The sequence below is a fragment of the Xenopus tropicalis genome, chromosome 10, assembly GCF_000004195.4.
Source record: "Xenopus tropicalis strain Nigerian chromosome 10, UCB_Xtro_10.0, whole genome shotgun sequence".
NCBI classification, from domain to species: Eukaryota; Metazoa; Chordata; class Amphibia; order Anura; family Pipidae; genus Xenopus; species Xenopus tropicalis.
Genome location: NC_030686.2, coordinates 2,366,366 through 2,385,993, shown reverse-complemented (window position 1 = coordinate 2,385,993; position 19,628 = coordinate 2,366,366). Strand labels below are relative to the sequence as shown.

General features: G+C 49.8%; 1 protein-coding gene across 3 annotated transcripts in view; it reads left to right on the top strand.

The window, feature by feature from the left end:
* Positions 1-19,111, top strand: part of gid8 (GID complex subunit 8) — a 31,567-nt gene extending 12,456 nt beyond the window's left edge. For all 3 annotated transcript variants that reach the window (XM_031894425.1, XM_031894426.1, XM_031894427.1), the window contains exons 2-5: positions 15,899-16,021; positions 16,672-16,868; positions 17,129-17,326; positions 18,154-19,111. In XM_031894425.1, coding sequence (XP_031750285.1) covers positions 15,899-16,021; positions 16,672-16,868; positions 17,129-17,326; positions 18,154-18,327 — 692 coding nt within the window. In that variant the 3' untranslated portion in view covers positions 18,328-19,111. The remainder of the gene's footprint in view (positions 1-15,898; positions 16,022-16,671; positions 16,869-17,128; positions 17,327-18,153) is intronic.
* Positions 19,112-19,628: the final 517 nt, after the last annotated feature.

Below are 19,628 nucleotides of genomic sequence, written 5' to 3'. Positions count from 1 at the left end.
ATCCCAGTGCCATCATCCTCCCCTAATAAATCCTTCCCTACCCAGTGCCCATCATCTTCCCTAATAAACCCTTCCCTATCCAGTGCCCATCATCCCCCCTAATAAACCCTTCCCTACCCAGTGCCCATCATCCTCCCTAATAAACCCTTCCTACCCCAGTGCCCATCATCCCCCTAATAAACCCTTCCCTATCCCAGTGCCCATCATCCCCCCTAATAAACCCTTCCCTACCCCAGTGCCCATCATCCCCCCTAATAAACCTTCCCTATCCCAGTGCCCATCATCCCCCCTAATAAACCCTTCCCTACCCAGTGCCCATCATCCTCCCCTAATAAACCTTCCCTACCCCAGTGCCCATCATCCTCCCCTAATAAACCTTCCCTACCCCAGTGCCCATCATCTTCCCCTAATAAATCCTTCCCTACCCAGTGCCCATCATCCCCCCTAATAAATCCTTCCCTATCCCAGTGCCCATCATCTTCCCCTAATAAATCCTTCCCTACCCAGTGCCCATCATCCCCCCCTAATAAACCTTCCCTATCCCAGTGCCCATCATCCCCCCCTAATAAACCCTTCCCTATCCCAGTGCCCATCATCCCCCCTAATAAACCTTCCCTACCCCAGTGCCCATCATCCCCCCTAATAAACCCTTCCCTATCCCAGTGCCCATCATCCCCCCTAATAAATCCTTCCTACCCCAGTGCCCATCATCCCCCCTAATAAATCCTTCCCTATCCCAGTGCCCATCATCTTCCCCTAATAAATCCTTCCCTACCCCAGTGCCCATCATCCCCCTAATAAACCCTTCCCTATCCCAGTGCCCATCATCCCCCTAATAAACCCTTCCCTATCCCAGTGCCCATCATCCCCCCTAATAAACCCTTCCCTACCCCAGTGCCCATCATCCCCCCTAATAAACCCTTCCCTATCCCAGTGCCCATCATCCCCCCCTAATAACCCTTCCCTACCCCAGTGCCCATCATCCTCCCCTAATAAAACCCTTCCCCTACCCCAGTGGCCATCATCCTCCCCTAATAAACCCTTCCCTACCCCAGTGCCCATCATCTTCCCCTAATAAATCCTTCCCTACCCCAGTGCCCATCATCCCCCCCTAATAAATCCTTCCCTATCCCAGTGCCCATCATCTTCCCCCTAATAAATCCTTCCCTACCCGTGCCCATCATCCCCCCTAATAAACCCTTCCCTATCCCAGTGCCCATCATCTTCCCCTAATAAATCCTTCCCTATCCCAGTGCCCATCATCTTCCCCTAATAAACCCTTCCCTATCCAGTGCCCATCATCTTCCCCTAATAAATCCTTCCCTAACCCAGTGCCCATCATCTCCCTAATAAACCCTTCCCTACCCAGTGCCCATCATCCTCCCCTAATAAACCTTCCCTATCCCAGTGCCCATCATCCTCCCTAATAAACCCTTCCCTATCCCAGTGCCCATCATCCTCCCTAATAAATCCTTCCCTATCCCAGTGCCCATCATCCCCCCCTAATAAATCCTTCCCTACCCCAGAGCCCATCATCTTCCCCTAATAAATCCTTCCCTACCCCAGTGCCCATCATCTCCCCTAATAAATCCTTCCCTATCCCAGTGCCCATCATCTTCCCCTAATAAACCCTTCCCTATCCCAGTGCCCATCATCCTCCCCTAATAAACCCTTCCCTATCCCAGTGCCATCATCCTCCCCTAAATAAACCCTTCCCTATCCAGTGCCCATCAATCCCCCCCTAATAAACCCTTCCCTATCCCAGTGCCCATCATCTTCCCCTAATAAACCCTTCCCTATCCCAGTGCCCATCATCTTCCCCTAATAAATCCTTCCCTACCCCAGTGCCCATCATCCCCCCCCTATAAAACCCCTTCCCCTATCCCAGTGCCCATCATCTTCCCCTAATAAATCCTTCCCTATCCCAGTGCCCATCATCTTCCCCTAATAAACCCTTCCTATCCCAGTGCCCATCATCCTCCCTAATAAACCCTTCCTATCCCAGTGCCCATCATCTTCCCCTAATAAACCCTTCCCTATCCAGTGCCCATCATCCTCCCCTAATAAAACCCTTCCTATCCCAGTGCCCATCATCTTCCCCTAATAAATCCTTCCCTACCCCAGTGCCCATCATCTTCCCCTAATAAACCCTTCCCTACCCCAGTGCCGCATCATCTCCCCTAATAAACCCTTCCCTATCCCAGTGCCCCATCATCCTCCCCTAATAAACCCTTCCCTATCCCAGTGCCCATCATCCTCCCCTAATAAATCCTTCCTATCCCAGTGCCCATCATCCCCCCCTAATAAATCCTTCCCTACCCCAGAGCCCATCATCTTCCCTATAAATCCTTCCCTACCCCAGTGCCCATCATCTTCCCCTAATAAATCGCTTCCCCTACCCCAGTGCCCATCATCTTCCCCTAATAACCCTTCCCTACCCCAGTGCCATCATCCTCCCTAATAAACCCTTCCCTATCCCAGTGCCCATCATCCTCCCCTAATAAATCGCTTCCCTACCCCAGTGCCCATCATCCCCCCCTAATAAATCCTTCCCTAATCCCAGTGCCCATCATCCTCCCCTAATAAACCCTTCCCTATCCAGTGCCCCATCATCTTCCCCTAATAAACCCTTCCCTATCCAGTGCCCATCATCCTCCCCTAATAAACCCTTCCCTATCCCAGTGCCCATCATCTTCCCCTAATAAATCCTTCCCTACCCAGTGCCCATCATCTTCCCCTAATAAACCCTTCCCTACCCCAGTGGCCCATCATCCTCCCCTAATAAACCCTTCCCTATCCCAGTGCCCATCATCCTCCCCTAATAAACCCTTCCCTATCCCAGTGCCCATCATCCTCCCTAATAAATCCTTCCCCTATCCCAGTGGCCCATCATCCCCCCTAATAAATCCTTCCCTACCCCAGAGCCCATCATCTTCCCCTAATAAATCCTTCCTACCCCAGTGCCCATCATCTTCCCCTAATAAATCCTTCCCTACCCCAGTGCCCATCATCTTCCCCTAATAAACCCTTCCCTACCCCAGTGCCCATCATCCTCCCCTAATAAACCCTTCCCTATCCCAGTGCCCATCATCCTCCCCTAATAATCCTTCCCTACCCCAGTGCCCATCATCCCCCCTAATAAATCCTTCCCTATCGCAGTGCCCATCATCCCTCCCCTAATAAACCCTTCCCTATCCCAGTGCCCATCATCTTCCCCTAATAAACCCTTCCCTATCCCAGTGCCCATCATCCTCCCCTAATAAACCCTTCCCTATCCCAGTGCCCATCATCTTCCCCTAATAAATCCTTCGCCTACCCCAGTGCCCATCATCTTCCCCTAATAAATCCTTCCCTACCCCAGTGCCCATCATCCTCCCCTAATAAACCCTTCCCTATCCCAGTGCCCATCATCCTCCCCTAATAAATCCTTCCCTATCCCAGTGCCCATCATCCCCCCTAATAAATCCTTCCCTACCCCAGTGCCCATCATCTTCCCCTAATAAATCCTTCCCTATCCCAGTGCCCCATCATCCTCCCCTAATAAATCCTTCCCTATCCCAGTGCCCATCATCCCCCCCTAATAAATCCTTCCCTACCCCAGTGCCCATCATCTTCCCCTAATAAATCCTTCCTACCCCCAGTGCCCATCATCTTCCCTAATAAATCCTTCCCTACCCCAGTGCCCATCATCTTCCCCTAATAAACCCTTCCCTACCCCAGTGCCCATCATCCTCCCCTAATAAACCCTTCCCTATCCCAGTGCCCATCATCCCTCCCCTAATAAATCCTTCCCTATCCCAGTGCCCATCATCCCCCCCTAATAATCCTTCCCTATCCCAGTGCCCATCATCCTCCCCTAATAAACCCTTCCCTATCCCCAGTGCCCATCATCTTCCCCTAATAAACCCTTCCCTATCCCAGTGCCCATCATCCTCCCCTAATAAACCCTTCCCTATCCCAGTGCCCATCATCTTCCCCTAATAAATCCTTCCCTACCCCAGTGCCCATCATCTTCCCCTAATAAATCCTTCCCTACCCCAGTGCCCATCATCCTCCCCTAATAAACCCTTCCCTATCCCAGTGCCCATCATCCTCCCCTAATAAATCCTTCCCTATCCCAGTGCCCATCATCTTCCCCTAATAAATCCTTCCTACCCCAGTGCCCATCATCTTCCCCTAATAAACCCTTCCCTATCCAGTGCCCATCATCCTCCCCTAATAAACCCTTCCCTATCCCAGTGCCCATCATCCTCCCCTAATAAATCCTTCCCTATCCCAGTGCCCATCATCCCCCCCTAATAAATCCTTCCCCTAACCCCAGTGCCCATCATCTTCCCCTAATAAATCCTTCCCTATCCAGTGCCCATCATCTTCCCCTAATAAATCCTTTCCCTATCCCAGTGCCCATCATCCTCCCCTAATAAACCCTTCCCTATCCCAGTGCCCATCATCCTCCCCTAATAAATCCTTCCCTACCCCAGTGCCCATCATCCCCCCCTAATAAATCCTTCCCTACCCCAGTGCCCATCATCTTCCCCTAATAAACCCTTCCCTACCCCAGTGCCCATCATCCTCCCCTAATAAATCCTTCCCTATCCCAGTGCCCATCATCTTCCCCTAATAAATCCTTCCCTATCCCAGTGCCCATCATCCTCCCCTAATAAATCCTTCCCTATCCCAGTGCCCATCATCCTCCCCTAATAAATCCTTCCCTACCCCAGTGCCCATCATCCTCCCCTAATAAATCCTTCCCTACCCCAGTGCCCATCATCCCCCCCTAATAAATCCTTCCCTACCCCAGTGCCCATCATCTTCCCCTAATAAACCCTTCCCTACCCCAGTGCCCATCATCCTCCCCTAATAAATCCTTCCCTATCCCAGTGCCCATCATCCTCCCCTAATAAATCCTTCCCTATCCCAGTGCCCATCATCTTCCCCTAATAAACCCTTCCCTACCCCAGTGCCCATCATCCCCCCCTAATAAATCCTTCCCTATCCCAGTGCCCATCATCCTCCCCTAATAAATCCTTCCCTATCCCAGTGCCCATCATCCTCCCCTAATAAATCCTTCCCTACCCCAGTGCCCATCATCCCCCCCTAATAAATCCTTCCCTATCCCAGTGCCCATCATCTTCCCCTAATAAATCCTTCCCTATCCCAGTGCCCATCATCCTCCCCTAATAAACCCTTCCCTATCCCAGTGCCCATCATCTTCCCCTAATAAATCCTTCCCTATCCCAGTGCCCATCATCCCCCCCTAATAAATCCTTCCCTACCCCAGTGCCCATCATCTTCCCCTAATAAATCCTTCCCTATCCCAGTGCCCATCATCTTCCCCTAATAAATCCTTCCCTATCCCAGTGCCCATCATCCTCCCCTAATAAATCCTTCCCTATCCCAGTGGCCCATCATCTTCCCCTAATAAATCCTTCCCTATCCCAGTGCCCCATCATCCTCCCTAATAAACCCTTCCCTATCCCAGTGCCCATCATCTTCCCCTAATAAACCCTTCCCTATCCCAGTGCCCATCATCTTCCCCTAATAAACCCTTCCCTACCCCAGTGCCCATCATCCCCCCTAATAAATCCTTCCCTACCCCAGTGCCCATCATCTTCCCCTAATAAATCCTTCCCTATCCCAGTGCCCATCATCCTCCCCTAATAAACCCTTCCCTATCCCAGTGCCCATCATCCTCCCCTAATAAATCCTTCCCTATCCCAGTGCCCATCATCCTCCCCTAATAAATCCTTCCCTATCCCAGTGCCCATCATCTTCCCCTAATAAATCCTTCCCTATCCCAGTGCCCATCATCCTCCCCTAATAACCCTTCCCTATCCCAGTGCCCATCATCCCCCCCTAATAAATCCTTCCCTACCCCAGTGCCCATCATCCCCCCCTAATAAATCCTTCCCTATCCCAGTGCCCATCATCCTCCCCTAATAAACCCTTCCCTATCCCAGTGCCCATCATCTTCCCCTAATAAATCCTTCCCTATCCCAGTGCCCATCATCCTCCCTAATAAATCCTTCCCTATCCCAGTGCCCATCATCCTCCCCTAATAAACCCTTCCCTATCCCAGTGCCCATCATCTTCCCCCTAATAAATCCTTCCCTATCCCAGTGCCCATCATCCTCCCCTAATAAACCCTTCCCTATCCCAGTGCCCATCATCTTCCCCTAATAAACCCTTCCCTATCCCAGTGCCCATCATCTTCCCCTAATAAACCCTTCCCTACCCCAGTGCCCATCATCCTCCCCTAATAAATCCTTCCCTATCCCAGTGCCCATCATCTTCCCCTAATAAATCCTTCCCTACCCCAGTGCCCATCATCTTCCCCTAATAAATCCTTCCCTATCCCAGTGCCCATCATCTTCCCCTAATAAATCCTTCCCTATCCCAGTGCCCATCATCCTCCCCCTAATAAATCCTTCCCTATCCCAGTGCCCATCATCCTCCCCTAATAAATCCTTCCCTACCCCAGTGCCCATCATCCCCCCTAATAAATCCTTTCCTATACCAGTGCCCATCATCCTCCCCTAATAAATCCTTCCCTACCCCAGTGCCCATCATCTTCCCCTAATAAATCCTTCCCTACCCCAGTGCCCATCATCCTCCCCTAATAAATCCTTCCCTACCCCAGTGCCCATCATCTTCCCCTAATAAACCCTTCCCTATCCCAGTGCCCATCATCTTCCCCTAATAAATCCTTCCCTACCCCAGTGCCCATCATCTTCCCCTAATAAACCCTTCCCTACCCCAGTGCCCATCATCTTCCCCTAATAAACCCTTCCCTATCCCAGTGCCCATCATCTTCCCCTAATAAATCCTTCCCTACCCCAGTGCCCATCATCTTCCCCTAATAAACCCTTCCCTATCCCAGTGCCCATCATCCCCCCCTAATAAATCCTTCCCTATCCCAGTGCCCATCATCTTCCCCTAATAAACCCTTCCCTATCCCAGTGCCCATCATCTTCCCCTAATAAATCCTTCCCTATCCCAGTGCCCATCATCTTCCCCTAATAAATCCCTTCCCTACCCCAGTGCCCATCATCTTCCCCTAATAAATCCTTCCCTATCCCAGTGCCCATCATCTTCCCCTAATAAATCCTTCCCTACCCCAGTGCCCATCATCTTCCCCTAATAAACCCTTCCCTATCCCAGTGCCCATCATCCCCCCTAATAAATCCTTCCCTATCCCAGTGCCCATCATCTTCCCCTAATAAATCCTTCCCTACCCCAGTGCCCATCATCTTCCCCTAATAAACCCTTCCCTATCCCAGTGCCCATCATCTTCCCCTAATAAATCCTTCCCTACCCCAGTGCCCATCATCTTCCCCTAATAAATCCTTCCCTACCCCAGTGCCCATCATCTTCCCCTAATAAACCCTTCCCTATCCCAGTGCCCATCATCCCCCCTAATAAATCCTTCCCTATCCCAGTGCCCATCATCTTCCCCTAATAAACCCTTCCCTATCCCAGTGCCCATCATCTTCCCCTAATAAATCCTTCCCTATCCCAGTGCCCATCATCTTCCCCTAATAAATCCTTCCCTACCCCAGTGCCCATCATCTTCCCCTAATAAATCCTTCCCTATCCCAGTGCCCATCATCTTCCCTAATAAATCCTTCCCTATCCCAGTGCCCATCATCCCCCCCTAATAAATCCTTCCCTATCCCAGTGCCCATCATCTTCCCCTAATAAATCCTTCCCTATCCCAGTGCCCATCATCTTCCCCTAATAAATCCTTCCCTATCCCAGTGCCCATCATCTTCCCCTAATAAATCCTTCCCTACCCCAGTGCCCATCATCTTCCCCTAATAAATCCTTCCCTACCCCAGTGCCCATCAATCTTCCCCTAATAAATCCTTCCCTTTCCCAGTGCCCATCATCCCCCCCTAATAAATCCTTCCCTATCCCAGTGCCCATCATCTTCCCCTAATAAATCCTTCCCTATCCCAGTGCCCATCATCCCCCCCCTAATAAATCCTTCCCTACCCCAGTGCCCATCATCCTCCCCTAATAAATCCTTCCCTATCCCAGTGCCCATCATCCTCCCCTAATAAATCCTTCCCTATCCCAGTGCCCATCATCCCCCCCCTAATAAATCCTTCCCTACCCAGTGCCCATCATCTTTCCCCTAATAAATCCTTCCCTATCCCAGTGCCCATCATCCTCCCCTAATAAATCCTTCCCTACCCCAGTGCCCATCATCCCCCCTAATAAATCCTTCCCTATCCAGTGCCCATCATCCCCCCTAATAAATCCTTCCCTACCCCAGTGCCCATCATCCTCCCCTAATAAATCCTTCCCTATCCCAGTGCCCATCATCCTCCCCTAATAAACCCTTCCCTATCCCAGTGCCCATCATCTTCCCCTAATAAACCCTTCCCTATCCCAGTGCCCATCATCCTCCCTAATAAACCCTTCCCTATCCCAGTGCCCATCATCTTCCCCTAATAAACCCTTCCCTATCCCAGTGCCCATCATCTTCCCCTAATAAATCCTTCCCTATCCCAGTGCCCATCATCTTCCCCTAATAAATCCTTCCCTATCCCAGTGCCATCATCTTCCCCTAATAAATCCTTCCCTATCCCAGTGCCCATCATCTTCCCCTAATAAACCCTTCCCTATCCCAGTGCCCATCATCTTCCCCTAATAAATCCTTCCCTATCCCAGTGCCCATCATCTTCCCCTAATAAATCCTTCCCTACCCCAGTGCCCATCATCCTCCCCTAATAAATCCTTCCCTATCCCAGTGCCCATCATCCCCCCCTAATAAATCCTTCCCTATCCCAGTGCCCATCATCTTCCCCTAATAAATCCTTCCCTATCCCAGTGCCCATCATCTTCCCCTAATAAATCCTTCCCTATCCCAGTGCCCATCATCTTCCCCTAATAAATCCTTCCCTACCCCAGTGCCCATCATCCTCCCCTAATAAACCCTTCCCTACCCAGTGCCCATCATCTTCCCCTAATAAATCCTTCCCTATCCCAGTGCCCATCATCCCCCCTAATAAATCCTTCCCTACCCCAGTGCCCATCATCCTCCCCTAATAAACCCTTCCCTATCCCAGTGCCCATCATCCCCCCCTAATAAATCCTTCCCTACCCCAGTGCCCATCATCCTCCCTAATAAACCCTTCCCTACCCCAGTGCCCATCATCTTCCCCTAATAAATCCTTCCCTACCCCAGTGCCCATCATCCTCCCCTAATAAACCCTTCCCTACCCCAGTGCCCATCATCTTCCCCTAATAAATCCTTCCCTATCCCAGTGCCCATCATCCCCCCCTAATAAATCCTTCCCTATCCCAGTGCCCATCATCTTCCCCTAATAAATCCTTCCCTACCCCAGTGCCCATCATCTTCCCCTAATAAATCCTTCCCTATCCCAGTGCCCATCATCTTCCCCTAATAAATCCTTCCCTATCCCAGTGCCCATCATCTTCCCCTAATAAACCCTTCCCTATCCCAGTGCCCATCATCTTCCCCTAATAAATCCTTCCCTATCCCAGTGCCCATCATCTTCCCCTAATAAATCCTTCCCTATCCCAGTGCCCATCATTCCCCCCTAATAAATCCTTCCCTACCCCAGTGCCCATCATCCTCCCCTAATAAATCCTTCCCTATCCCAGTGCCCATCATTCCCCCCTAATAAATCCTTCCCTATCCCAGTGCCCATCATCTTCCCCTAATAAATCCTTCCCTATCCCAGTGCCCATCATCTCCCCTAATAAATCCTTCCCTATCCCAGTGCCCATCATCTTCCCCTAATAAATCCTTCCCTACCCCAGTGCCCATCATCCTCCCCTAATAAATCCTTCCCTATCCCAGTGCCCATCATCCTCCCCTAATAAATCCTTTCCTATCCCAGTGCCCATCATCCTCCCCTAATAAATCCTTCCCTACCCCAGTGCCCATCATCTTCCCCTAATAAATCCTTCCCTATCCCAGTGCCCATCATCCTCCCCTAATAAATCCTTCCCTATCCCAGTGCCCATCATCTTCCCCTAATAAATCCTTCCCTACCCCAGTGCCCATCATCTTCCCCTAATAAATCCTTCCCTATCCCAGTGCCCATCATCCTCCCCTAATAAATCCTTCCCTATCCCAGTGCCCATCATCCTCCCCTAATAAATCCTTCCCTATCCCAGTGCCCATCATCCTCCTCTAATAAATCCTTCCCTATCCCAGTGCCCATCATCTTCCCCTAATAAATCCTTCCCTATCCCAGTGCCCATCATCTTCCCCTAATAAATCCTTCCCTATCCCAGTGCCCATCATCCTCCCCTAATAAATCCTTCCCTATCCCAGTGCCCATCATCTTCCCCTAATAAATCCTTCCCTATCCCAGTGCCCATCATCCTCCCCTAATAAACCCTTCCCTATCCCAGTGCCCATCATCTTCCCCTAATAAACCCTTCCCTATCCCAGTGCCCATCATCTTCCCCTAATAAACCCTTCCCTACCCCAGTGCCCATCATCCTCCCCTAATAAATCCTTCCCTACCCCAGTGCCCATCATCTTCCCCTAATAAATCCTTCCCTATCCCAGTGCCCATCATCCTCCCCTAATAAACCCTTCCCTATCCCAGTGCCCATCATCCTCCCCTAATAAATCCTTCCCTATCCCAGTGCCCATCATCCTCCCCTAATAAATCCTTCCCTATCCCAGTGCCCATCATCTTCCCCTAATAAATCCTTCCCTATCCCAGTGCCCATCATCCTCCCCTAATAAACCCTTCCCTATCCCAGTGCCCATCATCCCCCCCTAATAAATCCTTCCCTACCCCAGTGCCCATCATCCCCCCCTAATAAATCCTTCCCTATCCCAGTGCCCATCATCCTCCCCTAATAAACCCTTCCCTATCCCAGTGCCCATCATCTTCCCCTAATAAATCCTTCCCTATCCCAGTGCCCATCATCCTCCCCTAATAAACCCTTCCCTATCCCAGTGCCCATCATCTTCCCCTAATAAATCCTTCCCTATCCCAGTGCCCATCATCCTCCCCTAATAAACCCTTCCCTATCCCAGTGCCCATCATCTTCCCCTAATAAACCCTTCCCTATCCCAGTGCCCATCATCTTCCCCTAATAAACCCTTCCCTACCCCAGTGCCCATCATCCTCCCCTAATAAATCCTTCCCTATCCCAGTGCCCATCATCTTCCCCTAATAAATCCTTCCCTACCCCAGTGCCCATCATCTTCCCCTAATAAATCCTTCCCTATCCCAGTGCCCATCATCTTCCCCTAATAAATCCTTCCCTATCCCAGTGCCCATCATCCTCCCCTAATAAATCCTTCCCTATCCCAGTGCCCATCATCCTCCCCTAATAAATCCTTCCCTACCCCAGTGCCCATCATCCCCCCCTAATAAATCCTTTCCTATACCAGTGCCCATCATCCTCCCCTAATAAATCCTTCCCTACCCCAGTGCCCATCATCTTCCCCTAATAAATCCTTCCCTACCCCAGTGCCCATCATCCTCCCCTAATAAATCCTTCCCTACCCCAGTGCCCATCATCTTCCCCTAATAAACCCTTCCCTATCCCAGTGCCCATCATCTTCCCCTAATAAATCCTTCCCTACCCCAGTGCCCATCATCTTCCCCTAATAAACCCTTCCCTACCCAGTGCCCATCATCTTCCCCTAATAAACCCTTCCCTATCCCAGTGCCCATCATCTTCCCCTAATAAATCCTTCCCTACCCCAGTGCCCATCATCTTCCCCTAATAAACCCTTCCCTATCCCAGTGCCCATCATCCCCCCCTAATAAATCCTTCCCTATCCCAGTGCCCATCATCTTCCCCTAATAAACCCTTCCCTATCCCAGTGCCCATCATCTTCCCCTAATAAATCCTTCCCTATCCCAGTGCCCATCATCTTCCCCTAATAAATCCTTCCCTACCCCAGTGCCCATCATCTTCCCCTAATAAATCCTTCCCTATCCCAGTGCCCATCATCTTCCCCTAATAAATCCTTCCCTACCCCAGTGCCCATCATCTTCCCCTAATAAACCCTTCCCTATCCCAGTGCCCATCATCCCCCCCTAATAAATCCTTCCCTATCCCAGTGCCCATCATCTTCCCCTAATAAATCCTTCCCTACCCCAGTGCCCATCATCTTCCCCTAATAAACCCTTCCCTATCCCAGTGCCCATCATCTTCCCCTAATAAATCCTTCCCTACCCCAGTGCCCATCATCTTCCCCTAATAAATCCTTCCCTACCCCAGTGCCCATCATCTTCCCCTAATAAACCCTTCCCTATCCCAGTGCCCATCATCCCCCCCTAATAAATCCTTCCCTATCCCAGTGCCCATCATCTTCCCCTAATAAACCCTTCCCTATCCCAGTGCCCATCATCTTCCCCTAATAAATCCTTCCCTATCCCAGTGCCCATCATCTTCCCCTAATAAATCCTTCCCTACCCCAGTGCCCATCATCTTCCCCTAATAAATCCTTCCCTATCCCAGTGCCCATCATCTTCCCCTAATAAATCCTTCCCTATCCCAGTGCCCATCATCCCCCCCTAATAAATCCTTCCCTATCCCAGTGCCCATCATCTTCCCCTAATAAATCCTTCCCTATCCCAGTGCCCATCATCTTCCCCTAATAAATCCTTCCCTATCCCAGTGCCCATCATCTTCCCCTAATAAATCCTTCCCTACCCCAGTGCCCATCATCTTCCCCTAATAAATCCTTCCCTACCCCAGTGCCCATCATCTTCCCCTAATAAATCCTTCCCTTTCCCAGTGCCCATCATCCCCCCCTAATAAATCCTTCCCTATCCCAGTGCCCATCATCTTCCCCTAATAAATCCTTCCCTATCCCAGTGCCCATCATCCCCCCCCTAATAAATCCTTCCCTACCCCAGTGCCCATCATCCTCCCCTAATAAATCCTTCCCTATCCCAGTGCCCATCATCCTCCCCTAATAAATCCTTCCCTATCCCAGTGCCCATCATCCCCCCCCTAATAAATCCTTCCCTACCCCAGTGCCCATCATCTTCCCCTAATAAATCCTTCCCTATCCCAGTGCCCATCATCCTCCCCTAATAAATCCTTCCCTACCCCAGTGCCCATCATCCCCCCCTAATAAATCCTTCCCTATCCCAGTGCCCATCATCCCCCCCTAATAAATCCTTCCCTACCCCAGTGCCCATCATCCTCCCCTAATAAATCCTTCCCTATCCCAGTGCCCATCATCCTCCCCTAATAAACCCTTCCCTATCCCAGTGCCCATCATCTTCCCCTAATAAACCCTTCCCTATCCCAGTGCCCATCATCCTCCCCTAATAAACCCTTCCCTATCCCAGTGCCCATCATCTTCCCCTAATAAACCCTTCCCTATCCCAGTGCCCATCATCTTCCCCTAATAAATCCTTCCCTATCCCAGTGCCCATCATCTTCCCCTAATAAATCCTTCCCTATCCCAGTGCCCATCATCTTCCCCTAATAAATCCTTCCCTATCCCAGTGCCCATCATCTTCCCCTAATAAACCCTTCCCTATCCCAGTGCCCATCATCTTCCCCTAATAAATCCTTCCCTATCCCAGTGCCCATCATCTTCCCCTAATAAATCCTTCCCTACCCCAGTGCCCATCATCCTCCCCTAATAAATCCTTCCCTATCCCAGTGCCCATCATCCCCCCCTAATAAATCCTTCCCTATCCCAGTGCCCATCATCTTCCCCTAATAAATCCTTCCCTATCCCAGTGCCCATCATCTTCCCCTAATAAATCCTTCCCTATCCCAGTGCCCATCATCTTCCCCTAATAAATCCTTCCCTACCCCAGTGCCCATCATCCTCCCCTAATAAACCCTTCCCTATCCCAGTGCCCATCATCCCCCCCTAATAAATCCTTCCCTACCCCAGTGCCCATCATCCTCCCCTAATAAACCCTTCCCTATCCCAGTGCCCATCATCCCCCCCTAATAAATCCTTCCCTACCCCAGTGCCCATCATCCTCCCCTAATAAACCCTTCCCTACCCCAGTGCCCATCATCTTCCCCTAATAAATCCTTCCCTACCCCAGTGCCCATCATCCTCCCCTAATAAACCCTTCCCTACCCCAGTGCCCATCATCTTCCCCTAATAAATCCTTCCCTATCCCAGTGCCCATCATCCCCCCCTAATAAATCCTTCCCTATCCCAGTGCCCATCATCTTCCCCTAATAAATCCTTCCCTACCCCAGTGCCCATCATCTTCCCCTAATAAATCCTTCCCTATCCCAGTGCCCATCATCTTCCCCTAATAAATCCTTCCCTATCCCAGTGCCCATCATCTTCCCCTAATAAACCCTTCCCTATCCCAGTGCCCATCATCTTCCCCTAATAAATCCTTCCCTATCCCAGTGCCCATCATCTTCCCCTAATAAATCCTTCCCTATCCCAGTGCCCATCATTCCCCCCTAATAAATCCTTCCCTACCCCAGTGCCCATCATCCTCCCCTAATAAATCCTTCCCTATCCCAGTGCCCATCATTCCCCCCTAATAAATCCTTCCCTATCCCAGTGCCCATCATCTTCCCCTAATAAATCCTTCCCTATCCCAGTGCCCATCATCTTCCCCTAATAAATCCTTCCCTATCCCAGTGCCCATCATCTTCCCCTAATAAATCCTTCCCTACCCCAGTGCCCATCATCCTCCCCTAATAAATCCTTCCCTATCCCAGTGCCCATCATCCTCCCCTAATAAATCCTTTCCTATCCCAGTGCCCATCATCCTCCCCTAATAAATCCTTCCCTACCCCAGTGCCCATCATCTTCCCCTAATAAATCCTTCCCTATCCCAGTGCCCATCATCCTCCCCTAATAAATCCTTCCCTATCCCAGTGCCCATCATCTTCCCCTAATAAATCCTTCCCTACCCCAGTGCCCATCATCTTCCCCTAATAAATCCTTCCCTATCCCAGTGCCCATCATCCTCCCCTAATAAATCCTTCCCTATCCCAGTGCCCATCATCCTCCCCTAATAAATCCTTCCCTATCCCAGTGCCCATCATCTTCCCCTAATAAATCCTTCCCTATCCCAGTGCCCATCATCTTCCCCTAATAAATCCTTCCCTATCCCAGTGCCCATCATCTTCCCCTAATAAATCCTTCCCTACCCCAGTGCCCATCATCTTCCCAAGCCCTGTGTCCTAATAAATTCTTCCCTATCCCAGTGCCCATCATCTTCCCCTAATAAATCCTTCCCTACCCCAGGGCCAATCATCTTCCCAAGCCCTTTGTCCCTAATAAACCCCTCCACACCTAGTGCCCCTGCCCACACCCAGGTGGCATAAATACTTTATACTCCAGCCTGTGTCCCCCAAACCCATTGCCACTAATACACAATCCTTTCCCAGGGCCCATTAACTCCCACACACTGTCTATAATCAAACTTACCCCTCCAAGTGCCCCTGTCCACATTCCAGTGCCACAGATACCTCATTCTATTCCTGTGCTCACTATTCCCTAAAGTCTGTGTCCGTAATAAATCCTCCCCTGTCCCAGTGCCCATCATTTCCCCCAACCCATTGTTCCGTATAAAATCTCTCCCATCCAAGTGACCATAATCCTTTTTCGTGTCACCAGTATTTCATCCAGCCCTGTGCCCTACATCCCCCAAGTCTTCTGTTATTTATAAACCCTTTCACATTCTAGTGCCTGATGCTTCTTCCTACCATAGCCCCTGCCCCCCCCCAGTCCTCTGACCCCACCTGTCTCTCTGCATTTGTGTCCCATATGCCCCGTCCCAATCAAGTGACTATAATTGTACCCTTCATGTACTGTGTCCCTAAAGCCTCCCCTGCTACCGAGGGTCCCTTGTCTTTCACAACCTCCTTACAATTCCGTCTGACACCTCGCTAATATGGCAAGTGGCTTTTTGTCTTATTTCATTTTCTTTTTTCAAAGTGACAATGAGTTACACAGAGAAGCCAGAGGAGATTACAAAAGAAGAATGGATGGAGAAACTGAACAACTTACATATCCAAAGAGCAGACATGAACCGCCTAATCATGAACTACCTTGTTACAGGTTAGAGAGGCAGTGTTAATGCTTTACCTTTAAACCTTCCTCTGTGTCCCCAGCCTTTAGGGCACCTTGGAAGGTCGCATATATATAGCAGCTTTGTTTATATAAACTATAGTAGTCTTTCTGATGCAAACACACAGCTTTAACCAGTGCAGGGCAACAGTAAATAATCTGTGAATAACTGATATACGTTCATCTTTTGGTGTTACTATTCCTTTAAAGGAGCACCCCTTTTCCTTTTGATGTATATAGACTGCTGAGTCTTGCTCTGAGGAGTTACCCTTCTATGTTGGGTCTTTCTCTTACTGAGCAGTTGTTTTGTACTTTGGCAGTTTTATAGCCTTTTATAGTCTTTTACACAAAACTGTTGGGCAATGGGATGGGTTGCAGCCACATATAGGTGACTGGGAACAGTTTTATGTCCAAGAAACATAGAATTAGCAAACTGTGTCCTATAGGGATCCTCGATACACCTTTGTACAAATGACTGTTCATGATTTAATGGGAATCATCAGTTTGCACTGGGGTTAGTATTGTAGGTAACTTATCTGCTCTCAAAATGCCGCTATATGGGACCCCTTACAACAAACCTCTTTAGACTCTTTAGGTTCTTACGAACCATGGCTGCTCATCTCACTCTTTTCCTCCCTCAGAGGGATTCAAAGAGGCGGCAGAGAAGTTCCGGATGGAGTCTGGAATCGAACCCAGCGTCGATCTGGAGAGCCTGGATGAAAGAATAAAGATCCGAGAGATGATTCTGAAGGGCCAGATTCAGGAAGCCATTGCTCTGATCAATTCCCTACACCCTGAGCTTTTGGATACCAACCGTTACTTGTACTTTCACTTGCAGGTTAGACCTTTGTGTTTGGGGCAGAGGACAGGGTAGGGTTCTGGTTGTTGGGGGTCTGACCATTCACCTGAATTTCTGTTATGTAACACTGCTGCAAGGTTCTGTTTGCTGTTAGACTTACATTTGCCCCGTGGGGGTCACTGGGCAGCTGTCTCACAGCATACACAGACACATGGGAAACTAAGGGAAGCATTCAGCACAGTTGGTATTCCTGAAATGTGTAAGTAATGGGTGGCTTTCTCTGCATTTGTGTTTTTCAGCAACAGCACCTTATTGAGCTGATCCGGCAAAGAGAGACAGAGGCAGCTTTAGAGTTTGCCCAGACCCAACTGGCAGAGCAGGGAGAGGAGAGCCGCGAGTGCCTGACTGAGATGGAGCGGACGCTGGCACTGTTGGCATTCGATAACCCAGAGGATTCTCCCTTTGGCGACTTGCTCAACATGATGCAAAGGCAAAAGGTGAGCAGCATAGTATCCCCTGCCACAGAATGATCTGTCAGATCAGTGTAATTGGTAATGTGTGGGTACATTGCACTGGTATCCCTCCCCTCCATACACTCTGGCTGAGACAAATGGGTTCAATTCTACTGGCAGAGACTGAATAGGCAAATATAATTCCCTTTTTAACACCCCTTCCTGCATTTGTTATTTCTTCTTGCCCCTTCCCTCTCACCCAGGACCACAAGGGGGCAGTATCCGCTCCAAGCAAACTGAATGCAGTTCCGCACTTCTATTATCTGAAAACAAACAAGTGACATTGATTTTTGCCTTGAAGGCTGGGAGAGAATGCAAAGTAGGGAGGAAGCAATACCTACATAACAAGTTAACAGTGAAATTCCAAAATCTATAATCATACTATCCCAAACAACATATGGGTGCATCCCAGTGCCACATGATCCCCATGCTCCGCCCTCCTTATGAGTTTTACACCTTTGGGTGCTTCATCAGAGGAGGTGAGGCATTATTTGAGTCATTTTCCTTATATACCCTCCACTTATAGTTTTTATATATATTCAAATACAACAACTTTATTAGGAGGTGTATAATAAGGCAAGAGACTATAATACAATTAGTGTGTTTTTGGTTTTTTGCCTCATTATAGTTATTGTTATGTAGTTTATGTATAGTCAGGGCCTTGCATTAAATGGCTTCCTTCTCTATCATATATTGTTTTATAGGAAGCAATAAACATGTCAGTCCTACTGTTTAACCCCATTTAACCCCCATAATACAATATTTCTAACTATATAACAGCGCCAGTAACCTGAAGTCCCCTTCTCTGGCAGGTATGGAGCGAAGTCAACCAAGCCGTCCTGGATTATGAGAACCGCGAGTCCACCCCTAAACTGGCAAAACTGCTCAAGCTGCTCCTCTGGGCTCAGAACGAACTGGACCAGAAGAAAGTTAAATACCCCAAGATGGCTGACCTCAGCAAAGGGACAGTGGAAGAGCCCAAGTAACGCCCGATTTGACGTCACAGGAACTCACGGAACATTTGCCTGTGCGCCCCACGTATTCTCAGTCTGTGACGTTTGTACTCCACGCACAGCGACAGGGAGAAACCTCTCACTCCTTGTCCTTTTTCTCTCACATCCCTCCCTGGTACAGGAGGAAATAGGCTGTGAGGCAGGTTCACTCAGTATTTCCCATCTCTGCTGTGCCAGGGGGCAATTGCTTTGGCTGCTGGTCTATAAAGGAATTAGCGAGCAGTCTAACTATGCACCAAGACCTCCTTGCAGTCTACTCATATGGTTTGTAGTAACATCTCCCATTATGTGTTGGGTCCTGAGTGCTGAAACTTTTTATATCAGTTTTTGCTTTCTAAAACACTCTATCCGGTGCCGAATGCAAGTGATCCTAGAGGCAATTACCCTTCCTACACCAGTTATTGCCCCATCCTGCAGTGCTCGCACAACTACAAGATTAACGTGCAGTCTGGGGGGGGGGGTTATATTCATGTTTTCTTTCTTCTGCCTGTTCTTGGTAGTGAGCGTGTTAACCAGTCGTGCAAGCTTTCTGCCCCGCGGCAAATGTAATACAGTTTAATAGACGCAGAGTTGGTTGGACTAATATGTGTTTGGGAGGGTGGATTTGGGCAGGTTGTGCCAATCGGTTGTTTATACAGAAGTTTCCCAAAGTAAATGTCATGTTTGATGTATTGGCTGTGAGCCCTGCTTGCTGGGAGGGATTTCTGTCTATCTCTCCTGGAAGGCATTTGATTTTTATTAAATAGAGTAAAAACACCTTTTATTGTAAGGATCATATAAAGCAGGGGTCCTCAAGCTACAGCCCACGGGCCAGATACGGCTCCCCCCAAGGTCATTTACCTGGCCTCCGCTGCATCCTCACCCCTTGCTATTACCTCTTTGCCTCAGAGTGGCCCTCTACCCCAGTGTGTCACATCACTGCGCCCCACAGGCGGACTTGTCCAGCGCCGGTAATGTGAAGTCCCCTTCTCTGGCAGGTGTGGAGTGAAGTCAACCAAGTGTCCAGCGTCATTAGCGTTGGCCGGTGGGATGCGGTGACATTATGCACTGGGGCCGAGGCAGACAGGTAGTACCCGGGGTGAGAACATGCCAAGCTGGGGTAGTAGCCAGGGGTGAGAACATGCCGAGCTGGGGTAGTAGCCAGGGGTGAGAACATGCCGAGCTGGGGTAGTAGCCGGGGGTGAGAACATGCCGAGCTGGGGTAGTAGCCGGGGGTGAGAACATGCCGAGCTGGGGTAGTAGCCGGGGGTGAGAACATGCCGAGCTGGGGTAGT